We start from the raw sequence: 25,600 nt of genomic DNA, 5'->3' as shown, positions 1-25,600 counted from the left end.
GGTAATTTTAGTTCAAAGAGGGGCCTGGTGATAACTCTTTGACCGAAAATGGTATCGTTCTGCTACAAAAGTAGTGAGGCTTAGTGTCAACAGTTGGATCATGTCTAGCTGTTTTAGTCCAGCTAGACATTGTTTTCTGCATATAATGACTTATCAGTACTTAGTAAAAGGATTCTTGATGCCACGCCAAGAATTTAATCCATTTCTTGTTCTTATGACCTGGGTTTTAATGAGAAAAATACTGGGAGGGCAAAAAAAAAGAGATTGGGGCCATTCTGGGTAGTACACTTTTTTTTTCTTTTTAAATGAATTAAATGTGCTTGACATCTGTTTTTTTGAGGCTCACACATTTATGTCAGATATTAAACTCGCCAAGTAAAAAAAAAAAAATGGTTTTGTTAAACTTTATGCCAAACTCTGGCATACTTATTTTTATGGACAGGTTTAAAGAAAGGGTAATTTAATATCCAACATGCACACTATTGAAACAAAAGATTTATTAGAAACGCAATGCTCTTTTTCTGACTGTGCAGAATATTTTTTGTGTTTGTGCATTTTATATTTCCAGAAACTTGTAAAAGATGCATTTGTGAAGCTGTGATATAAAAAGTAATCTTCAATTCAAAGGTTGAATTGCAAGAGCTGTTGTGAGATTTCAATGCAGTCTTGGATATGTCAAGTTACGTTGCCTCTTCCCTGCAGTACCATGATGAAGAAACCTTTGAAGTATTTAATTAATTATGTGGACTGCCAAATATGTTACATAGGAAATAATTATTCTTGTCTTGTCCTCTCTTGATGTTTTTGACAATATTATTGATGTCATGCTCTTAGAGTGGCAATGTCATTGTATGTTTATGGTAAAAGGTTTATGGCCACACAGCATCTGGGAGAAGTCAGGCAGGGGAAAAGAAAAAAAAAAGTGTGTGTGGTGGTGATGTTGTGGGGGGAGGGTATAAAAATATCAGTAGTACTACCAATGTCAGTTATTTTGATAATTACAAAGTCATTTATCATTTAGGTTGACAGCTTAATGGTAGCTTTAAAGCTGTCATATAGCCTGATTGATATCTGCACTAGGCTTTATTAGACTGGACATTTCAGTAGCTTTGGACAACTCCATCGGCAGATGAGAGAAAGTATTTTTAACATCATTAGACTTGCGGTCTACCCCTTACTTTTAAAGCATGCCTTTTTCCTAGTTTCGGTTAACATTCTTGCTGGATCTGGCACCCACACTATTTTTCTGTCAAGTGCAATAAAAGCTGAAGAAAAGTCCTGCTTGTGCTGTTGTCACATCCCTTAAGGATACCTAGTGTCACTTGTTGGCACACCCTTTTTTCCACACCCGGACTCACCATTGTGTGTGGTTCGAGAGAAGCTACAGCAAGTCACTGTGGTCTGTGACATAGATGACTGCATTTTTAGAAGTTTAGTTTTTACAGTATGTAATTAATTATGTATGCCAACACTTCTAATGTATTTTTATAAGAACGGACAAAATAACAACATTACTATCTTATTAGATTGTTCTATTTTGTGCATGTTTCTAGCACCTCTTGAAGTGAATTGCACCAATCAGTATGGGTTACTGTACCCTCGAGTAAAGAGAATGCATTCTTTGATGTCGGGACTGTGGCCTTTAGGGACATTAAAAAAGGTACTACATCTTGTTTCATCTTGCTAAAGTAATCTGACTGCCAGTTAGACTGCAATTTGAGCTATGCTTTCTATTTTCTGATTCCTAAAAAGTCTCAGGGTTTCATTTAACCCCACCTTAGAGAGGTCTTTAGTTAAAAGAAAAATGCAACCAAAAAAGGGTTCCTTGGTCTTTTCAATAGGCCATTCTTACAATAAAATATTTTCAGGATCTAGCTGTACAGCTTACCTGGTGAAGTAAGAGCAATATGTTTCCACTACCTAGAATGGAGAGCAGGCATCAGCTTAAAGCAGCAGAGTGTGCTCAGAATCCTACCCTCTGAGGAGTTTTAAATAAACACTTCATTTAATACCCGGAGTGACAAAGTTTAGAGCCTAGCTAATAGCCACTAGCAGCAAGAAACAGGTTCATTTCTCGTAAAATAAATAAAAATGAACATAGAGAGCTTTTGGCCTGAGTTTGAAGTAGACTAACCCACCCTTCAGAGAGCCAGCATGGAGGAAATGTACTGTCCCTGTGCCAGGATACACATTCTTTATTTAGAAGCGGGTTCTGCTCCAGTCCCTGAAGGTACCGTCTAATTTAACCACCACACACTGAGTCAGGGGGTGGCGGCGGGGCCTGGTGTGGCGCTGGAGCTCTGGAACGTGCCGTGGCAAATACAGCACTTTGCAGAGGAGGAAAATAACCAGACTGAGGAGTGAGCTTGGGCATTACGATGCTGTTTGTTTGTGTTTGCTTTGTGGGATAGGGGGCAGTTTGTCAAAAGCAACATGGCCATACTAGGCAAACACGTCTTTCCTAAGTTAGATCTGAGTAAGAATGGATTTCATACACTGGTACTAATTGTATTTTTTGTTTTAAAATGTTTCATTTCTGAAAAAAAAGATTGGATTTATATATATATACTGTAAATGCAATTGTTTTTTTCATTTATTAAATCAATTCATATGATATAAATGTAATCAATTTTGTCTTTACAGGGCATACGCATTTCAGCTTAGACTTTTCAATGAAAGCCGTATGTTCCCCCGCTGCAGGTAGTGTTGAGCTTCTGTAAAAGAAGCAAGCATTATTCCCATTTGTTTTGAAAATTGATAAGAGCAGATTGATCTCGTGGTATAAGCATGGGGTTTCAGGGGATTATCAAATATACCTGCACACAATGTTGCGTTTTATCTCTAGGGTGCATCTGATATGTCTCCAAAATGGTGCATGCAGCAAGAACAGAAATCTAAAATTCTTGCCAGCCTGGTGTCAATATCATACTTGATAAATAAATAGTAAATAAATAATATTATAATTATTTCCAAACTCTGATTGTAAGAGACAACATTTTAGATTTCAGTATTATGTCATCTATGGCAGGGATAATAACTGAACAGTTTGTAGTCTGTGGAAAGAACAAACAAATAACACAGCTTTTTGTTAAACAAAATAGGTACTTATTTACAAATGCCAATCCACTTCAGAATAAGACACGATTGACATGAAGACTGTTCATTTTGCCAGACCTGTTTGTTTCCTCTCCTATGTGCAATCCCGTAATCTTAGTAGGTCTCATGTGAGGGGAAGGATCTTTGAGTGGAAGTACGTTTTTGCAGTGCGGCACATTTGCAGTACCAGGAACCTGTCCTGTGCCAGTGGAAGTGGATTAGGGGGATTAGCGCCCTGTACAAGTGGCGGGCGTTTTTTTTTGGTGAGAGATCCTCACCTTTCCCGTCCTTCTCAAAACTGTTCCGGTAAATGCAGTCAGTCCCGTCTGGCGTTGTTTTAATTATAACTTCAAGTAAATATAGATAAGGGTTTGGATGGGAATGCGTGTCATTTACATGTTTACCTTGATGCTAAATACAAAAACAAATACAAGCCTGGGCCTGAGAGGGTGTAACTACATTATAAAAAAAAACCCAGAGGAACACCAAAGCGAGGACGGCAGGAAAAAGAAAATGAAGAATAAGTAGCAATATCAACAAGCCGATCAGTGTCAGACACCAGAGGGCGAGCTTGCCCTTTGCAGAGCTAATAATATTGCTTTCACACCAGCTTGCTGGAAACATATTTAAGAATAAAGAGCACATCTATATATATATACACCCTTATATGTTATTTTTTACCTAAAATGTACTTTTTATTGACTTTAATGTGATTTATTTGAACTTGAACTTATTTCTGATATTCATAGTAGTTGTAGTTAGTTACAGCACAAATAATAATAGAAGTAAGATTGCTAATGTACAGTAGCAGCACTGGCAGTAGAAACAATTAATTAATTCCAGTTAAAATATTTATCCTTTCTTTGCTAGTTGTAATTCTTTTTCTTGGCAAAGGTTTTTGTCAGCACAATCTGAGAAACAAGAGGAGTACTTATGGCCCACCTAGCCAGTCTGGTACTTTGTAGTTAATCGATTTAAGTATTTTGAAAGAGACCAGGGTATGGGCATCATCGTCTTGGCTGCGTAGCTTGTTCCATTCTCCCACAACCCACTGAGTAAAGAGGTGCCTCCTGTTCTCAGTTTTAAGTGCTTTTCCACTTAGTTTCCTCTTGTGCCCTTTTGTTTAGTTTCCACTGTTTATTCTGAATTAATGAGCAATATGTATTTCTTCCTAAATATGCTCACAAAAAGGGCTGAAATTTGTTGTAAATTGTAATTTGTTTTGTACTGTCTGATTTTAATACTGTTAATAAGACTGTAATGTGAGCTAATATTTCTGTTTTCTGATGTCTTAAAAGACCTTTTATAATGGACCTTAGTCTTAGACTTTAATCCGTTTTATTTTTTAAATCAATGTCAATGGATTTCATAGATCATAGATGACAGATGTATTGATTTACATTGAATTAAACTTTTATAATACAGGAAAAGGTTTTCTTTCAGGATGATAAAATCCAGGGAGAAAATGAGTATATATACCAGTTCTAAATATACTCATTTTCATAATTCACCCAGATGTTGGCTGATTTTTGGATCGGCTGGATACAGTGGTTCTCAATTGCTTTAGTAAAATGGAAAAAGATTTGCTTTTGTTTTAGAAAAATCCAATTAATCATTCTTGTTGATTTTTCCCTACTGTGCGCTCCGTTAATCTGGTGTGCTTACCCCCAAATGCCGCCACACACACACACACGTAAGGTTTTTTTTTTCCCAAAAAACTTTTTCTTTCCTCTCTCTTTGGCTGCTCCCCGGTCTCTTGTCTTGCAAATTGAATGAATCTCGTCTCAAGGCGAGGTCAGAACCTGAGGAGACTCATAATGTTTCCCAACAAACTCTTTGTAATTGAACGCTCGGCCCAGTGTGTCGCCAATGCCTTCGCGCTGTGCGCCCCACTGAGGTAAAGTCACATGCAACAATAGTCCTCTGGTGCCTCAGGCTTCTGTTTAATTGTCAGAACTCCACCACTCCATTATTCACCTGCTATCGGATATTAATTTCTGACTGGGCATTCACTGAGGTTTAATTATGACTTGCCAAACTCAGGTTGGGAAAAGACCCAGGAAAAGGAGGCTTCCAATGAGTGTGAAAGTGACTTTTCACATTTTCACACAGACAGAAAAAGAGGAGCACCAAGAGGAAGTCTCCTCAAAAGCTCTTCGGTTCGGGTTTGTCACCAGCTTCGTGTTTGTTTTTCTTCGGCTTGAGTCTGAATATAAAGGGCTTTTATCTTTAATTTGCAATGATGACAGCTGGAGATAAAGATCATTCGAGACCTGGAGCACCGTCAGGCTAACTCCACTGCAGAGTTTCGAACAGCTCACATGTGCATCTTACCTTTTCCCTTTTTCTTTGTTTTCAAACCTTCGTTTAAGAACTCCATCTTATTAATTCCCAAGAAATGAGTAATTGGATAGCTCTAAACCAGGGGTTGCAAGCTTAGCTTCTGAAAATCCAAACAAAAACTGGCTTTTGTTCCAATTTCAGTAGTTGGCTAAACATTTCATTAAATTATTTTCTTAGTAACGAAAAGTTATAGGATTTCTTAAATTCTTAAAAGAACGCATAGGATGGAAAATGCTGCTTTTAGGACTAATCTAGATTTTAAAACATTGTCAGTTTGGCGTTTAAAATATATATATATCTTTAATGCACTATGAATGTATAGCTCTGAATAAGCCATATATACAAATGTTGAGAGAGCGATTTCTTTAATGCTTTGCAGAAGATCTAGTTTAATTTTTTCAAACCAATTCAATTTTTCAACTTTCATTGTCGAAGATCCATAGTATACACGGCGCCTTCAAAGCAGCATGCAGCATTTTATGAGCTCTCAACTACATATTTTAAATAATCTGCCCATTAAATTGATTTTATCATGTTTTTTTTCATGTTTTGAGAAGAAAGTCATTGCAAATTCACTACTCAAGACATTAAAAACACATTTGCTAAGAAACACGCATCGCACGGATCAGCAGTTTGTCTGAACTCACATCCTCTTCTTAATACTTTTCTGCAGCGAGTACTTGCTATTTCATGGGTTTTAATCTGATAGACTGGCTAGCCCTGTCATGCACAGCACTTAATTCCTCCGCCATGCACTCTGTGTTTGATGCCAGATGTCCAGATGAGGTGCTAATTATTTTGCTGGAAAGCAAGGACATTTGTAGTAGTGCTTGAAGACCACATGCAACACCTTGTGCTATCCTGTCCACTTCCCCACACTGTTCATCATCTGTTCTTTTAGTGATGCAGCGATCCAAACTACTGCTTTATAGCTCCAGTGACTTGGAACTGTTGGACTTCAGCTGTGGTCAGATTTCTGTTTGAGATTTTTCTCCTGTGTATGAGTGGGATTTTTAGCAGGTACTTGGCTTACCTCCTAGAGATATGCTTAATAGATTTGAAAAGTTATTTTAAATCATCCCATCATGGTGGAGGTGGTTGGGTTAAATGGGCACTAATTTTTGCGGAGGGGGCTCCTAATACTGCCAATAGTGGAGACAAATGAAACCAAATGAGCTCGATATGGCTTTTTTTTCCATTTCTGGCATTTCTTATCTCTTAATGTCATGCAGGGGTGTAAGCATATGAGACAGACTCCTGATGCCAGTCATACATTTTGTACAATTCATAGATCTTCTGTGGAACTCTTTGGAGAAGGGTTACAAATGAGAATTGGCCCTATGTGTCTTACTTGGCTGCCAGTAGCCAGTACACTGGAGAATCTCTCCCAGCTGTTTCTAGTTTATTGCACAGGTAGAAATGAAAACATCATATCAAATAGAAATTTGAATATTTTAAATATAGTATATTCTTTTATGAGATTTTTAGTAATTATAGGCATTTCTTCAAAAGAAGTATCCAGGGGAGCTATGGCTTGAATAAAAAAAACTCTTTATATGTGGAATTTAAAGCTTAAATAGCTCAGTATGAATGATGTGCCAAATTCCAAGTTATTTTTTTAATGTTCATATTTGGATTATATAACTCAGGGGTCTGGATTAAGACCTCACTTTTTCAAATTTATATCAATGATCTAGACTATGGATTAGCTCGTAAACTAGTTTTTGGAAAAGGAGGGATCAGCAAACACTGTGGAAACTGCAAAGGAAATTCAGAGAGATTTATTTAGATAGAATCCAAGACTGGAACAGCACTTGGAAATTGACTTTTAGTATAACAAATAGTATGTGTAAGATGGGGAAACACTGAACTGAAATAGCTACTTATAACAAATAATTTGTGTTTATGCTGACTGGTTCATCTTCTCGTTTTCTTAATCTGGGGGGTTACGCGTCTGTGTGATGCCCTGTCAACGGTTTGAGACATGCCTGAGTATTTTAGGTCAATCACTGAAAACACAAATTAAGCACAGACAAGTGCAGCTACTTTCATCACACCTAGACATTTTATGGTAAAAGACAAAATGTTTCAGCTGTGGATCCTTCAGGTCTGACACCTTTCTTTTCTTTTCCTTTCAGCATGCAATAAACCTTTACCTATTCCTCACATACAGAAAGAACCAACCTAAGATGTATGATAATCAATAAAATATTTTGAGAACCCAAGGGGTACAGGCTGCAACAGAGTGTTAGGATATACAATTAAAGGTCCACAATTTAAATCAGGGGATGTAATGCTAAAATTGTGCAATGCATTCTCTTTTAAAATATTGAGTACCAATTCTGTCGCACAGTTTCAAAAAGGTATTGCTCTGATGATAATTCTCTGTTACCCGATACATCCTCTCTTCTCAGTTCTGAACAGAGAAAACTGTGAGACCTGAAGACCAAGTCTTAAAAATCCAAAAAGACCTAGACAAAGTCAATTTGGGGGATGTTTTAGAAGCAACAGTGAAAAACTAAACCAGAGTCTGATGTGGCAAAATTGAGACTATGAGGGCGGGCGTTTAAAAGCTGAATCCATGAGGCTCTCTTTTACAAAAGGTTGTGGGAGTCTGGAAGAAGCCTGGAAGCCATACCACTGAAGCCACCTTTAGGAAAAAACTCCTGGATGGCACACTAGTATGTCAGTATAGCCATTTGTCAGGCGTGGGGGAGTATTAAAGGTCATTGCAGAATCACTTCATGACTTTCCTCCATGAATAATGTTCCAACGGAGTCCAGGACAAGATCACTGGAATTAGAAACTGGCTGGCGTGAAAGATAGGACTGGAGGATAGCATGCTTGTTGTAGAAAGCTTTGTGATGCTGCCAGGATGATTCCCCTTAGTAGAAATGACTTCCAGCTGAAGCCCCCCCCCCCCCACACACACACATTCCTGTTTTGTATCATAAAACCATTAAGATTAATTATATGGATTAAATTAATCAGCCACTGGCTGCAAGGGCATCTGGAGACAGTTTGGGGATACGGTTTGAGTTATTGAAGGAGGCACCCATCCTTCTAAGAGGAATATTGTTAGACCTATCTATTTTAGTTTTTCTTCCTAGTGTCCTCCTTGATTGCTTGCCTCATCTGTTTGTCTGCAGGATTCTTAAAAGCCTTTTGGATCATTAGACATGTTGCTAGAAGAAAACATGGAAAGAAAAAGCTAATTTGATTTATTGTAAGCATGTGTAATTCTCTGAATACCTTTAGAACAGCACATTTAACTTATAAAATGTGAGTTACAGATACACCTTTGTTCAACGTTTTGAAGATGTGATATACCAGTTCATGCAAAGTAGTGTTAGCTAGATTTCCCACATTACTTACTTTCAGTTGCATACCTGAACTTTAGGTGAGTGTTGCACTGGCAGTATGATGGCTTGTTGACTATATCACATTGGAAAACGTCCATGTTTGTAAAAGCATTGCAGTCATGTATTAAACATAGGACATCCATTCCAGATTATTCCAGCATTTTAGATCTCCAAATTTATTTTGAGTGCCATATTCTTGAAGAGGCATTTTGAAAACATCATATAGTGAAATAGAATAGAAGTGTTCATATATTTTTCATTTTCTTTGGGTTTGCCTGCTTTATGTTTTGAAACATTGTCTGTGTAATTAGATTTTAAGAAGGCTTGGTTGCCCTTGGTAAGGGGTATTTTATTTTCTCTTATACCTTATACAGATTTTAAGCTCTTCTTACTTAAATACTTGAAAATTAAAATTCTTTTTTTTTCCATTTAAAATATCTTACATTTTTTTAACATGTACTTTTTTTTAATATTTAATTCCTGTGACTTGCATTTTCATCAACGAACATGTAAAGGAAGTCTTCAGCCTGTTTTCAAGAAAAAGCTTATAAATTAAGTCCTTGTTGGCTCAGTGATAATGCTTCAGTCAGTAAAGATTCAGTAAAGATTGGTAAAACATGAACAGTCATGACCTATGTACATATTGATTACTGATTATCTGAGCTACCAAATCACTTTTAGCTTGATTTTATCTTATGTGGGCATCATTATTCCCCTCACACGTAAATTTGTACATGGTTTGAGATGATGGTATAAAAATATGTTGTTTCTTAGTCTCACAATAAGTCGCTCATAAAAGTATTTTGATATTTAAAATAATGTAGGAGTGGAAATCTTTATTGTGAGGATATATTTCAGGTAAAATCTGATCATCATAAAAAAGTATTTTCTGGTCCATTATCAATCCAGAAATTAGGTAGATTTGAAGATGGGATTTTAGAATGGCTTAAAATAGCTTTGATTGATGCTGTGTATTTTCTTGTTGGAAGAATTTATTTTTCGGACTAGCCTGACTGCTAAACAAGATTAAAATGAAAGGAACGAATAAACTGGCAGTGGGACCTAAGTAGGTTTTCTTTACTGACGATATGTTATGTTATTATCTGTCCCTCTCATACCTAGAAATGTGTTTTCTCTGCAGTATTGCAGAGAGAATTCTTTGGCAGCCTCTTCGTGTCTGAAGTTGTATAGGGTCCCTCCTGCCTCTCCCACTTCATTTTTTTGGCAACATAATATTTTCCAAGTAAATTTCAGATGCCAATTAGGATTTAATCCAAATGGAATATAGTTATCATGTTTATATTTTTTAATGTCAGAAAAAATCATAGCTTCTTTTCACAGCTGAAAATGGCTGTTTAAGCTTTGCTGGCTTTAAATAACACATAGTAACACCTTTTATTTCCATCCTTAAAATATTGAAAACTGTATTCCCTGTAAATGCACTGTATCCCTGTCAGAATTCATGCCAGTCTGCATGTGCTAAGCTTTATAATTTGTGTCAACGCCAGCAGAGGAATAAAATGTATGACTGTTGATTTACATGTTTTTTTTCCATCATCGTGCATTAGCTGTACTCTGTAGCTGTGTTTACTTGGGTTGTGTTAGAATTTATTAAGCTTTATGCTACGTTTGATGAAGGTGAATTTGTTAGAGTAAAAACATATTAATATTGCACCACTAGTCTTGAGCAATATGCATATTAAATGCCCATATTTGATGTTATACAATTATTTAACTTAATGTTTTTACTTAAATAGATGCTTTAAATGGTTTGAACCAGCAAATATGTCTTCATCTATTTAAAGTAGAACTATTACAATATACTATAGCATATGATATTTGTATAAAGGTCTAAAAATATAAAAAAGACAGTCAAGAACACAATTTCCAGAGGCTTTTGATCTGGAGAATATAAAATGTAAGGTACCTTTACTTTATTCTTTAAATAAAATGTGACAAACAAGCACCCATCATCTATGTATTTACATATATTTAAACATATGTAATAATACTGTAAATAATTCAGAACCTGGTGTGAAGGAATTTTGACTGTTTACATCCTATTTAGAACCAAGAAGTATGACATTTGAAACAAACACAAGAAAAGAACTCTCTGGCACGTACATTAAACAAAGTTAGATTCCTTTATTAATCATAATCCAATGGATTTCTTTAAGACCAATGCAGAAACTAGGACTGGAAAAAGTAGAATTTGAGTTGTTGTGAGAAAAAACAGAATGTGAGTCTCCTTAAGACTAAAAAGAAGGCACTTTGTTACTCCAGAGGGGCTGAGGTGTGTGGAACATTTTTAAGCAAGTTGTTGAAGTTGATTTACTTAGATACTGTAAGAAAAACATAGCATGATGAATACAGTTGCTTGGTGCTAGTTCATTGTTCTCGTTTATTATTTCTCCCTTTGGATTTGAAGTTCTGAAATGTTTATGTTGTATCGCATAAATGATAAAAAGGCTACACAGTGGCACATTTAGGGATCCAAAATGTAAGTTCAGACAATATAACATAACATAACATCACTTTATTAGCCCTATACAATTTTTTGCATTAGGAATTCGTCTTTTCGCATACCCCAGCTTGCTCTCCATGAGACACAGACACACAGACAGGGAGAGAGAAGCTTGGGGTCAGAGCGCAGGGTCAGCCATTGTACAGCACCCCTGGAGCAGTTGGGGTTAAGGGCCTTGCTCAGGGGCCCAATGGAGTAGGATTCCTCTGCTGGCTGCGGGATTTGAACCAGCAAACTTCCAGCCACAGGCGCAGATCCTGAGCCACAGAGCCACCGCTCCGCCCATGAGTGGGTTTTTGACTGGCAGCAGGCATTAATGGAGAATTGCAGATTCACATCACAGTAACTTCTCATGTGTATGACAGTGCTGCTTTGTATCTGTTAATTGTGGTACCAGGTTTTGATCCTTACGGGCTGACGGTAAACTGAAGTGTTTTACTGCCAAGCATTTAAAACATTCATGTCTCTCGGAGATCTGCAATGTCTCTCGACTTTTTTTCCACAAAGTTTGCTCTTTGTTGCACAATATTGGTCACATGTTCTGAGTCTGGAGAGGCCTCTTTTTTCATTTTGGTTTTTAACCCCTTGAGTTGGCATGATTACGGGATAGAAGTTGGAACTGGACAGTAGCATTCTTGGAGTGGACCAAGCAAATGTAACTGGAATGTCTAGAACTGGACATCCTTAAACCTCACAGTTCATGCACAGATTATTCAAACACATGGTAACCTGGCAGCTGATATCAAGCGAGTCAAAGGGAACATGTGGATTCAATAAACAGAATAACAAGAAATAATTCTGTAAGAATGAACAGATTTGCAAAAGGTAAGGTTTTCAAGCAGTTTATGCTTTCAGGAAAGCCATCCAGGTTTCAGAAATGGCCAAGGTGCAAAAATGTAGTAATGAGATAAATTCCAGTTCTGGAAATCAGACATTTCTTGTCAACGTATTTTTAAACTATGCTACAGTTTTTAAGCTTTGTTTCCTGTTCCTATATAGTGCTGTTTCCTTTTTTAGAGCCACTGTGTGGAGTCTGCTTCTTCAATTGAGTCCTAGAACTACAGAGGTAGACATAAAGTTACGCAGATTTTTAAAAATTACTCTCTTGTGTTTGTGGCACAGTTCCTGTTTTCCCTCGTGAGCCCTTTAAAAGTCCTGTTCATTCTTTTCCAAGTGCCAACATGGAAAACAGAATGCATGTGAAATCAAATATAAGTTAACAAATTAAAAATGACATTATCATTGCTGTTTTTTATGATGGCAGTCATGAAGGCTGACCCATGTATTATGGTGTTACACTAAAACAATAGAATGTAAAATACACAGAATTTGTATCATTATTAATGATTGTGGTTAGTATCCTAACAATTTATATTCGGGAGGATTTTGCTAGTTGCTTTTATAGCAAAGCAGTCTGGAATTTTGTATTAAAAATACATCTTTCTGTTAAAGTGTTGATATTTTCAAAATCTGATACAATGTGTAAAGACCTATAATGTATATTTGCATCAGTAAAAATAAAGAAAATAATAAAACTTGCACGTAGTTACAGTTACACCTTGATTCTGCTATGGTTAATGCATAGAAAACTATATGTCTGGGTATTAACAATGGCATTCAGAAAATAGTGTGAATATTTTTCATACTCTTATATGTGAAGGAAAACAGCCAGTAAAATCATATTACAAAGATCACAACACATCGTGATAGAAATATCAGAACTTTGCCCATGACACCCCAGTGTAGAAAGTGAAAAAGAACTGTATTGTAAGGTTTTTAAAGATGATTTACTAGTAAGAGATATCCATGTTTATTTTCAACCCCCTGAATCTGAATGCACTGCTCATATCTGAAAAGAACCCTAAATTATGTTGACGTAGTTCAGGTGGGGAGCTGCGTCAGCATGCGTAGGCTGCAAAGGAACAAGTCATAGGTTTATTCCATGCTGAAAAGAGAAGAAAGCAACATTTCAGCTGTGGAAGATGTAAAATCCTGACACCTGAAGAAGGTTTTCTTTCTTCACTTTTCAGCCTGGGATAAACCTATAGTTTAAACCCTAAATTATTCTATGTTGATCTGAACCTTTTTATATGTAATAAAGAAAAAGATAGTTGCTGTTACAAGGGATTGCTATAGGTAGGACTAAGGATGACAAATTGTTTCCGGTTTAGCCCATAGCTCTTAACCTGTGCAGTGTAGCAAGTTGCAAATGCTTGGTAAGCACTTAGAAGTTCACTAAGAGAAACACGACTTCCCTGGAGACATAGAACACATGACACAAGGATGTAAAATCAGACAAAATGCTCAGAATATTTTGTGTATTAAAAGTTTGGGGGGTGGGCATGAGGGGACCCAATTTGTGTCCCATGTGTGAGCAGTATTGCATAATAGTGATTTAAACAGTCCTCTCCTGCTCAAACACAGTGATGAATGGTCACACATCACAGTACATACTCCGAGTGGTTTAACAATTCTGAGCAGTGGCTAAAAAAAACTCCCAACTCCAAAACAAGACCAACAAAGCTTGAATGGGTCGTAGCTCATTTCTGTTGCGTAGATAGAAATAACCATCAAAACAGGTGTATTTCTTACGGATCAAGATTCCAAATTGTTTTTCTGATATTTGTAGCTTGTTAACCACACAATGTAAAACCATCAGTACTTTGTGTAGGTACTTTTGAGATCTAAGCCCATGTGATTATTGTTTTAAGCTCCTGACTACTGATAGATTTATTGTAAAATGTAGAGGGTACATTACCCCCACCTTACTAATGTAAAAAACAGTTGGTTAACATCTTAATATAGTATATACTATACAAACCACAAGTTGTATCATGTAAATCCTTTTCTATTACTTTGTTAATGTAAGGTTACTTTTATGTAGCAAGTTTTCTAAGAACATGCAAACTCTGCAGAGGTGATTCCTTTCCTAGGGTGTATTGTAATTGTGCTCTCATTTTTCACTTCCAGACCGCTGGTAAATACAGACAAGGGCATGCCAATGATTGGGTTTGTCTTTTGTTTTCTGGAAAATGGTTTTATGAAAGATTTGAAGGAAAAACAAAAGTTACACAGCAGACATTACACCACATGCACTAACCTCAAAGTTGATCTCATTGAACAAGAAGACAAAACAAGGGAACTACCTAATTTGATTAGATAATCCAAAATGGGCAGAACAAACAGGAAATATGTGCTTGAAGAATACGTGTTTTCTCTTAAATCATTTTTGTGGAATTTAGGGATTGTGTAACGACATCTGCAATATGTTATTTTCATGTTGTTAGGTTTTGTCTAGCTTCTATCAAATATGACATGTTTGGAATTTAAAACCCTATGTAATCTTGCTTATGCAAGTATATATAATGTAAATATAGTATTAGTTTAATATAATAGAGAAAAAACCCTTGAATAGCTACATTTAACACCAAGAGATGTCAGTAGTTAACAGAAATATAGTTGGCACATAAATACTATTTTTTTAACTCTGAGATTGATAACACCAGTACAGTAACACCAGATACAATTTTTTGTGCAAATTGGATGTACTTATAATAATCCTACTTTATCTTCGTTGTACATTGTGTATTCTTTGTGACTGCTCTTAGTCTAAGTCTAAGTAAAGCTAACAGAAGGACGTATATCCTTGTTATGGCATACTAAAGTTATGAACAAATTATAAGTTTGGTCTTCTTAGCACTACAGAATCTGGGAACAAATAAAGCTCTTACTGGATGAGCCTCAAGGCTTGAGAAGGAACTTTACTTTCTTAAGTCTTTAATTTGAATAATTAATAAAGTAATAACTTCTTGAATTTTTAGCACTTTTGACCTCAAAGTTAAAATAATTAAAAACTGTCAATAGTTAACAATAATATCTTTAAATGGGAGGTGGGACCCCTCCACTTGGGTGATGCATGGAGCCATTGCTTACCAGCAGCTCTTCAACACCGTAGATCAAGTGATACATTTCTTCAACCACTGAATTCACGGGGGACTCGATTACAGAGTGGAATTTGTGGTTGAACTTCAAAGATAAAACCCCTAAAGCTTTGAAATGTTTTATCTTCAGTCAGGACTTCAGTAACATCTTCAATGCCCTGTCTCCAGTCACTATACTTGGACATTTTTTTGAGAAATTCTAGTTTCAAGGGAAGGGAGCCGTTGTAGCTCAGATGGCAGGGGCGTCTAGCTCCTGACTGGAAGATCCCGGGTTCAATCCCGGGTAGGGACAAGCGATGTAGCTTCCTTTAATTCCTTCCAGGCGGCTCCCAGGTCCACTCAGCCTGCTTTCCAAATGAGTACCGGGGGTTAATCCTTAATAAGGGTTAATAAGACCACAGCACCTCCACCTCCAGTGTCGGATGGTTGAGAAAAATGGTGGCCCTTGCCCCCCATTCCCCCATGGGCCTTGATGGCCTGAAAAGGGACCTAAAAAAAGTATGAAGGGAAGAGCGCCGCCTGCTGGTCCACCAGCACCACTTCCAACATGATTTTCCTTGGAAGTCTCCCTTCTCAGTATTGAACAGGGCCTGGCCTTCTTTAGCTTCCAAGATCTAATAAGGGTACAAGGTGGCAGTGCTGCTGAACAGCATTGTTTTAACCAGGTTATTTATATTCTGATATTGCTCTAAATACGTTACAGGTAATGTCAGTTTTAAAAATGGAATATGCAACACTTAATCCAAAATTATGACGTTAATGTTACAACTCTGATTTACGGTAAATTAGCCATTATTCGCTGTCCTTAAGAAAGAGTCACAAGCCAGCTAGATCTTTGCTGTTCTAAAGAAAGATCTGTGTCATGACGGTGACATTGGATTTTAGAGGCTCTGTGTGGGTCATATTTGAAATATTTGCTCTTAATATAGTTGACAGGATGGGTGCATTCAGCAGATTCACAGTTGGCAGTGGTGTTGATCATCTCTCGTCCATCTCGCATGCAGGCTGTGCTTAAATGCCTCCATACCGTGCAGTTACGCACACACACACACAGTGAGTGCATATGAGGGCACCATTAACACCTCCTGTTGATATCTTTGTGACATCCACAGGAGTTCACACTCTCCTGTCATAACCGTTTCAGTGTAATCCAGAACAGTGCAGCCCAGTGAAAGTTCCCCACGTACTTACTGGAAACCTGATGTAGCTGTGCAGTTCCAGTAGTGGTCTAGCAAGAGAATTCCACAGCTTTCCCATCATGCTTTAAATGGTCACCGCAGTCTGTGTGGGAATTTACACAGGAATGTAATTTTGAGAGGAGATAATTTTTTTAAAAGTCAGCTTTTGGTTAAATTCGACATTGAAGCAAGCAATAACAGGAACCAATAATAATGCCTTGTCTACTTGAATTTGTGAATTTCAAGATAAAAATTGGACATTTGAATTTGCAATAGCTATGAATTGGCTTTAGTGCAGCAGCAAGTAGGGAACAAGAAACTGTGTGCATATGCCTTCCAAAAATCTTTGAAGATGTAATGCTACAGTTGACAAATAGCTCACCAAATGCCTGTATAGTAGATTATAATCCAAGATCAACATTTAATTAACATTTTCAATGGTTTATTTCCCTGTTCTAAATTATTTTTCAGACATGTTTTTGGATCTCGGGGATGGATTTTGACATGTGATGATAAGTGCATGCTTTCTTCCATTTAGAGGCTTTAATGTTCTTGGCACAGCTGGAAATGTTAAAAGCAGACAGGGTACCCTGGAACGGCAGGAATATCCTGCAGAGCTGTTTTGTGACGCTCATTTTGACAGCCTTCAGATTCCAATGCATAACCTCTGTTAAATTAGGAAACTGTCAGGGATCAAATCAGACATTCCCTAAGGTTGTGAGGTATCAGATCAGAAACTGAGCATTTCTAGTGCCACTTAACGTTATATGGCTGCATTTAGTGTCACTTTGTTTTCACTAGGTGCAGTTTATAATTCATTTTGTCTGAATTTTGAAGTTGTTAGGTACTGCGCAAACAAGCAGTATTTCACTTTGACATCTCAAATCCTTATTTTAAATTATGTCTTTGGAACATTTCACAATTTTCTTGAAAAGAAAGCCTGTACCTTTTCTTTTAACTTTTAGAGAATTTCTTGGTAATCACCTCAAAAGTGGTTTAAAAGTGTTCCGAACTGTCTATAATCTTCTATGTCTATCATTTTATAAGCAAACTGTTACATATCTTCCCTGTGAAGTAATGTAAGGAATAATATCAATACCAGTAATAAAATAAGTGTAATACTTAAACATATTCTCACATTTCTTTATTGTCGATGTGCATTCTTTCTAACTGGCATTTATGGAACAGCTAAGGTGTAACAATTGTATGAAAGATTGTTGATATTAATATTAGTCAACTTTTTTTTATTTCTGCGGGAAATAAGTTTGCCCTTTCATTTTTCTCATCTTCTGTTTGTTTGATGCGGTCTTTAGGTGGCTGGATGTACATTTCACCAACTTCACCTGCACCCAGTACTGGGTGATCTACCTCCGACTTCTGCAGGAAGCTATCTGGCCTGGGGGCTGCCTGCCAGTCAGGCCCAGACCTGTCCGCACCGCAGAGCAGAAGGAGGAGGCGAAGAAGGAGTCTCTTCAGTGCCTCATGAGTCTCCTGCCTGGTGAGTGCATTCATCTGGGGAGTGTGCTTATTTTCCTGTTCAAGCTCAGTTTGGTTTGTCAGGCCAACGTTTTGTTTTATTCTTGTGGTGGAATTTGTCTGAGGCTACTGTTTTGTGCCTTTCCTTAAATTGTGTAGAATCTCTCGACTAGATGTAGAAAAATGTCAGGCTGGCATCTTTCTGTTTAAAAGCTGCTAGAATTTCCCACTGCCTTGTTGCATATGTTGAAAGTGAGGTGTTCGATGTCATTTGGTTCATCCAGGTTCATTCATCTCCAATGGCCACCCGCATGGCTATCTTAAACTGCTTTGCCCATTCAGTGTATTGCATAGCATTACTGTCATGTAAAGAGATCAATGGGTCAGTCAAACTGGGGCTTCTGATAGATTCAGAAACATCTGAGGGAGGTCTGAAGTGAGTCCATACTGAAATGTTGATCCTAAATAATGCATCAGATTCAAAGAGGACCCAAAAGGGAAGCAGAAAGGTTTTGAGTTCGCTTTTGCCTCCATTCTTTCTTTTAAAACAAATGTAGAATATACAGATGTGGTTAATTTGTACACTGGACATTTTATTTGATGAAATCTGCAAAGATGTATTTTATGATGCTCACTGGAAAATGCTAAAGAAATTCCTTACATGGTGATCATGTACAGGTCTACTGTAATGGTTATTTTGACATAATAATATTGAGATATAATATGGGGTGTGTTTGTCGAGGGTGCGGAGCTCGTGTTGCTGAGAGATAAACCTTGGAGCAAATGACTCCCTACACACATCCCATATGATATCACTATGTCAGTCTGCAGGTTTTGCAGTGGTTTTGTTTATTCCACCCTTGCAAAAAGGTATGAAAGGAGACCGCATCAGGATGTGTTGGCTGCAAAGGATGAAGTCACGTTAAATCTACTGAGAAGTAGAAGAACAAAACACAACAATTCGTATCGGCTCTTGAGCTGCCTTCAGGTGTGAGAGGCTCAGGCTCCACAGCTGATATGTTGTGTTTCTTCTTTCTACTTTGTGGGGTGGGTGTAAACCTTTGCAATAAGGTATCCTGCAAATTTTGTTGTGTTACAATTAAATGCAGCTACTGTCAGTAGAGTTCATAACCAGGGCCCTAATGGAAAATTACAACATTTAATGAGAGCACGTAGAGTGGATAAGGTGTCCATGCTCATGCTGCTCTCTGTCTTGTCTGCAGATATGCTGGGTTCTGAGAAATACAAACTGAGCTGGAAAGCGGTTTTGGAGTCGCTGCAGGATCCCTACATTAACAGGTGGGAGACACATTTTCCAGACGCCTGCCACACATACCCACACTACAGCACTTTGTCAACGACTATTCCAGGCCCAAAAAACCTTTTATTATTTTATTTTTGTTGTGTTTTTTTTTAACTCCAGCTGTACTGATGGGGTGATTAATAAGGTGTTGCAAAAGATTTAATTGTTAGTGAATGGGTGGTAGTATAATATTCGCTGTACTGCCTACGATTCTCTGCTGCTAGCAAAGATTTGCAAGTAGTGGACTAAAAGAAGGAATTAAAGTCACTTAATGGGGAGTTGGGCCGCCACGGGAGGCCAGTATGGCCTGTATGCGCTGTGACGTAGAGTGTACCAGTGTCTGACATTGTAGGAAGGTTTTGGCACACTTTTATCATGAGGAAAGCCATAAACTCTGGCTGATGGCAATGGGAGAAGCTTTCTCAGGTCTTGTTCCAGAATATCCCATAAATGCTCGATTTCGTCCAGACCTGGTGACTGGGAAGACCACGACATTAAGGTTGACATTACTGTCACTCTCATCAAACCACATGTTTTCCCACACATTCTTGGAGGATGTTGCCATTGTCATCCTTGGAGACACCACTCAAAGCAGGAAAGAAATGCTGCAATGTGGGGTGAAGATAATCACTCAGGACCATGAAGCGGTGATTAGCACTGACCTTGCTTTCTGTGGAAATAAGCGCACTTAATCCACACTAGGAATATGTGCCCCACAGAATTACTGAACCACCAAAACCCAACACTCCACGCACTCGAGGACGTCAGATTCTTTAGGCTGGTACCACACGCGTACTCATCTGTTTGTCAAGAACATGATGAAAGATGGTTCACCTACCCAGCTAACATTTCCTGATCACTGAAACTCCTGCCAAACGCACCTTAATGATCACCCCATTTTCAAAGTCCCTGAAGTCTCGCCATACAGTTTTTTTTCCTATATGACACTAAGCATACTGGAATGTTGTTTGCTTAATTAACACATGAACCCCACATCTGTGGAAGCCTTTGTTTTCAGTATTAGTGTCCTTCATTAACCAGATGTTCCCATTTTTTGTCACCTAGCTTGTATGTTAAACACCAGTCTGCTTATGAGAATTTTGATGGAAAATTTTGATGGTGATGGAAAATTTGCACGTTTGAAATAGCTAGACAATTTTAATTCTACATGTTGTTTTCACCTGGGCAAATGAACTCTGTCATATGTCTAAAGCGGAAAACATAAAATTCCTTAGTGTGCTAATTGTTTATGCAGATCTCACACAAACTTTATAATTTGTGACAAACAGGAACTGAGAAACAATTTAAAACTTGTGATTCACCAAAGGAGTTGGATTTCACATCTTTGGTCATCATTCTTCTTTTGTTCAAAGCTAAAAAGTTTTTATGCTGAGAACCCAAAGTGATCCTCTTTGAACAGGCTTCGACTGGAATGTGATTAGTGTTAATTCACAAAAATAACCATAAGTGCTATGAGGAAAGTGCACAGCACATTGTTCTGTTCTCAGATGTTTCCGTACTATGCTCCAAATATATCCATGTGTTAATTTTTACTTATCAGAATGCAAGAATACACTTGATTTCATATAATCCTAACATTATGTTATAATTCAAGAGCAATCTTAACATTACATACAAATTGCCTTTACTGCTTACCTTGGAAAACCTTTCAAAACTGAGAACCCCATATGGGAGAGTTGTTTCTTTTTGAAACAAAGCCTTTGCTTGTGGCACTTTAAAAGACAAGGACATCAGGTCTGACCTGACGGAGGAATGTTCAGAATTGCTGAATATATTTGTGCTTGAACTGGTGAAGCATTGACATCATAATGTAATCACACACGAGTCTTTGACAAATGATTGTAAAATGAGACTATTACAGAGACATATATAAGCACATAGGAAAGGTTCAGTCCGTTTATCTTGTTGGTGGTGTTGCTTCCTAAAGCCCATTTGTGTATTGAAGTCTCACGCAGTGGAATCCCAGGCTCTTGGTACAGCGACCTTGCATACTGCTTGTGTGGGCTGCGTGTGTCACACACTCGGAGGTTCCTGATTGATGAAAGATCGAATCTCTTGTCTGACCACGTTGTGTGGCCTTTGGTTTGTATGTTCTTTGAAAATCAGTCCTCGTCATATCCTGTTTGTTCCAGCTGTTGCCCTAAGAAAAAAACCCAACATAAATTATTGTTGTTATTTGTTTGTTTCTATTTGCCACATTTGGCTCTGGACTGCACTGGCAAGCTCATTTGCTTAAAGTGAAAAACGTAAGGAAAATATGTTATCATATTGCATCTCTGGTTTATTTAATATTTTTGGGAACATATTACATTCCCATTTCTTTTTTAAAGTATAGACACACAGACAAGATAATAAGAGATAAGATAAGATCACTTTATTGGCCATATACAATTTCTCGCATTAGGAATTCATCTTTTCGCATACCCCAGCTTGCTCTCCATGAGACACACAGACAGGAAGAGAAGCTTGGGGTCAGAGCGCATGGTCAACCATTGTACAGCGCCCCTGGAGTAGTTGGGGTTAAGGGCCTTGCTCAGGGGCCCAATGGAGTAGGATTCCTCTGACGGCCGCGGAATTTGAACCGGCAAACTTCCAACCACAGGCGCAGATCCTTAGTCACAGTGCCACCGCTCCGCTCCGATAAAAAATAGAGGTTTTGCCTTTTTATACATTGTGCTTTAAAGCAGTAACTTGGTGTTTGTACCTGCAGTATTAGAGAATGGCAAGCACAGTTAACACATTTGAACTCAGATGTTTGCCAGAAGTGAATTTTAATAGATCCCGTAACTTCTGGGGAAGGGGGGTTTATTGTGTAACTTGAGCAATTGCTGTCCTTCAGTGTCCAGAAGTGCCTTTGAAGTTGGAAGTGTTTGTGCGATGGTCCTTAGCCATGGACGTATTGATTGACATATCTTCTATTTCTGTGCAGGCATCTGGTTTACTGTGTCTGGGATCTCCTGCTGGAGTTTCTGGTTCCAGAGGCTTCAGATCAGGACTTTCAGAAATGTCTCCTCAGCCACCTTTCTAGGAACATGGACAAATCGGCAGTGTGAGAATATTCAAACACTAGTAAAACAATGCAGGAACTGTGTTTACCAGCGTGGCGTTTACAGTCATGTCCCCACCTTCACCTTCTGCATTTGGATTAAAGTTCTGGTGTCTCATTCCTGTTGCACAAGACCCCTCTGGAGCTGTCAGTCTGAAGTAATTTGGATCTGGATTGAATTTAGATTAGTGTGTTCAGTTTCCAACACATACACATGTCCTTATGAGCTTTGATTACAAAGCCACCTGTTTCGCGTTTTGTTGAATACCTCTTGGATTCTAAAGTTCTCTGTGTACCGGATCTGATTTTGTGAAAAGCACCCCTATCCTGCTCTCCAGCTTAAGTCAAACTACTTTCAGATGTATATGACACAATTATAATCCCTTCTGTTTTTTTTTATTTCCTCATTTGTAGAAATAGTCAAATTTACTGAAGTCTGCAATGCTGATAAGGCCTGACTGTGAACTAACAGAGAGCTGGTGATTGTCAGTCTCACGGAAGTTTGCAGTGTGTTTTTGCACTCTTCATCACCCCATGCTTGATCTGTGAATCTGCTTTTTTTCAGCTTTTGTAAACATGCTTTGCTGTCACTTCTTTGCCTCACTTATCAATGTGTGTGCATGCTTTGTGCTTTCTTGCCTTTGTATCTTGCTGCTTTAGTGTACCCTTCTGGGTTAAGCTGCGGTTTATGACAGTTCAACATGATCATGTTTTAGATTGAGCTCAGCTTTTACCCGTTGTACCAAAGCTTTGCCACTATGTGCAATAGAACAAATGTGCAGAATGTCATATGTTTATATATTTGCTAATCATTTTGAGGATCTGTGGCTTAAATGGTACACCATGTTTCTGAAAAGACAAATACTGCACTTTAATAATCTCACTGCCACTGTTTGACTGCATTTTAAGTACAGTCCAGTGTTTGTAGACTGCCAATATTGTATTTCTCCTATCTTGTCTCTCTGTCTGAAAAAAACATGTCCTCAGAGCTTTTGGGATTTCTTTTTGCTATGTAGAGGAAATGATCTGTGTTCTTGATCAGTGTGGTAAGAAGTGCATGTTTCTTTTGCTACATGTCATTTTGGAATCCTTGGTTCTGTTATATGTGATACATTGTGTTCCAGACATATATAGGATTTGTTGCAGTCATCAGAGAGAATTCTTCATAATGTATCAGTCATTCACTCTCAAAGAGTGAAGAGAAGAGAATACAAGAAAAACAAATGGCAAAAATGCATTTTGAAAGTCTGTATTGACTAAGAAAAAAAGAAAAGCTAAAAGATCGAATATTCTAGTAATATACTTACAAATAAGCAATGTATTTACCTTATCTAAAAATGACCAGACATCTTTATAGTACAAACACAGTGGATAGTGAGCCTCTAATTTACCACAGTATTGATTGATGGAATTATGTATGTGATGGAGTAAGAGTTTTGTGTACTGTAATGTTGTGTACATTTTTATTTATTAGTTTCTTTATACATATGTACGTGATTTATAAATGCTTTCTATTTAAAAATAATGATACTGTAAGGGAGTTTACAACATAAAGATATATTAATTTGTAGATACAATGTATTACACTGAAACTCCAATATGACCTCTGTCCATTCCTTGTCACAAAAAATGTGAAACCTTCTACTGCATCTCCGTAGGAACAGGAATATGACTATTGTGGTTATCAAATGTGAATCTGATTTTTTTTTTCTGGATTGCTGGTTTTGTGGTCTTGTATTTAGTTGGTTTAACTACATGCTCATAATGATAGCAATCAGCTACATTCCCAGGCTTGAGTGGTGTTTAATGTTAAGACAGCCCATGACTTTTCTGCCATCTGTAGTAGTAGTAGTTATAGTAGCCGTGGTATTAGTGCGTACTAAGTCAGGATATCGGACAGGATAACAACATTGTTAGACTTTAAAATGTTAACTTATACAGAACCGGACCTTCTCTGGCCTTTTTGTCCCTTGATAATTATTAGCATAGCCAACCCTTTTAAGAAAGTGTGAACCGGTGCAATTGGAGTGTATCTCCAGTACAATTCATTTAGATGCTTTGGGTATGTCACTTTAAGTCATAGCTGTGTACGCATTCAAATTCTTTCACTTTATTATCGTGCGTTCTGTAACGGTGTGTTTCCTCCGCTTGTGAAGTTTCTTCTCTTCTGTAATTGGACGTTTTGCTCCCACAATGAAGTGTCTTTAATATTACATTAATAAAATGCATGCAGTTTCATTGTGCAGGTTAGGTTGTGCTTGGAGTCTCTGAAACAATCCATTCCATCCAAATTGACTTGTGAAGTAACATGATCTAGATCGAATAAAGGCCTGCAGTGGTCACAAGGTTTGCTAACAATAAAGAACATTCTGTTAAAGGCACCTACTCTTCGTTTGTTGAATGAAGTTCTGGCTATGTGTGTGTGAGCAGCTTTTGGTATCCGTGACCTCAATCTACATCTCTCTGTCACCTTTTATGTTACAGGTATGAAGCTGTTTTTCCGTTGCCTTTGTATAATTGGGCCTTTCCTTTTCAAATTGACAATTTCTTTCAATCTTTGAGGAGCCAAACGCTCTGGCTGCATTAGGCCCAAAGCTTCTCATTTTAAAGATTAAAGGGGAAAAGCAGCTTGCATGCCATTGCCTTACAGGTGCTGCAGCAGTCCAACAACAACGGTGTGATAATTACAGAGTGAAGGAAGCCCGGACTACACCATTATAGCCTCAAGCATGAGTGGAAGTGCATACTGCTTTTTATTTACATTTAGTTTCCACAAAGCAAAACCTGGTTACATTGCAACTGAAATTTTGCAATCAGGTTTACTTGGAGTTGGTAATGTCTTCTGAAATAAGTGCTTAGATTTGAGGTAATGTCATGTTCATCTTAAGTAAAGAGAAATTAACTGATGAGGTTCCTTGGAGCAGGTAACTTGGCCAGATTAATGAACAGTGGAAGAAATGTAAGCATTTATGCAGAAGAGACACAGTGTTAGCGCTAATAAGACAGGTGTATGTCACATGGTCTAATAAAATGATAATAAAGTGATTTTTCAAAATCCTCAATTGTAAATAAAAACTGCCCTACTGCACGAAGTTAAAATGTTACATATTGATTTTGGGCAAAAGCTAATTCGCTACCTAAATTTGCATCCTAAGCCAAACTGTAGGTTTTTGGGTTTTCATTTCATAAGACATTGTCAAAAATGTTTTTTTATGTATAAAACAAAGGTAATTTCATCTTAGATATATTCCAATATGGTATTAGCCACTGGCGCTATTTCTGCTTCAGCAATATTAGTAGTATAAAACTG

General features: G+C 37.7%; 1 protein-coding gene across 2 annotated transcripts in view; it reads left to right on the top strand.

Moving 5' to 3' along the window:
- snx19b (sorting nexin 19b) overlaps positions 1-24,671 on the top strand; it is a 46,986-nt gene extending 22,315 nt beyond the window's left edge. For both annotated transcript variants that reach the window (XM_088939904.1, XM_088939905.1), the window contains exons 10-12: positions 17,758-17,942; positions 19,144-19,219; positions 22,174-24,671. In XM_088939904.1, the coding sequence (XP_088796030.1) occupies positions 17,758-17,942; positions 19,144-19,219; positions 22,174-22,297 (385 nt within the window). In that variant the 3' untranslated portion in view covers positions 22,298-24,671. The remainder of the gene's footprint in view (positions 1-17,757; positions 17,943-19,143; positions 19,220-22,173) is intronic.
- Positions 24,672-25,600: the final 929 nt, after the last annotated feature.

Source organism: Atractosteus spatula, chromosome 22 (genome assembly GCF_055471065.1).
Source record: "Atractosteus spatula isolate fAtrSpa1 chromosome 22, fAtrSpa1.hap1, whole genome shotgun sequence".
NCBI lineage: Eukaryota > Metazoa > Chordata > Actinopteri > Semionotiformes > Lepisosteidae > Atractosteus > Atractosteus spatula.
The sequence above is the reverse complement of the archived record's forward strand: the minus strand, read 5'-3'. Positions and strand labels throughout refer to the sequence as shown.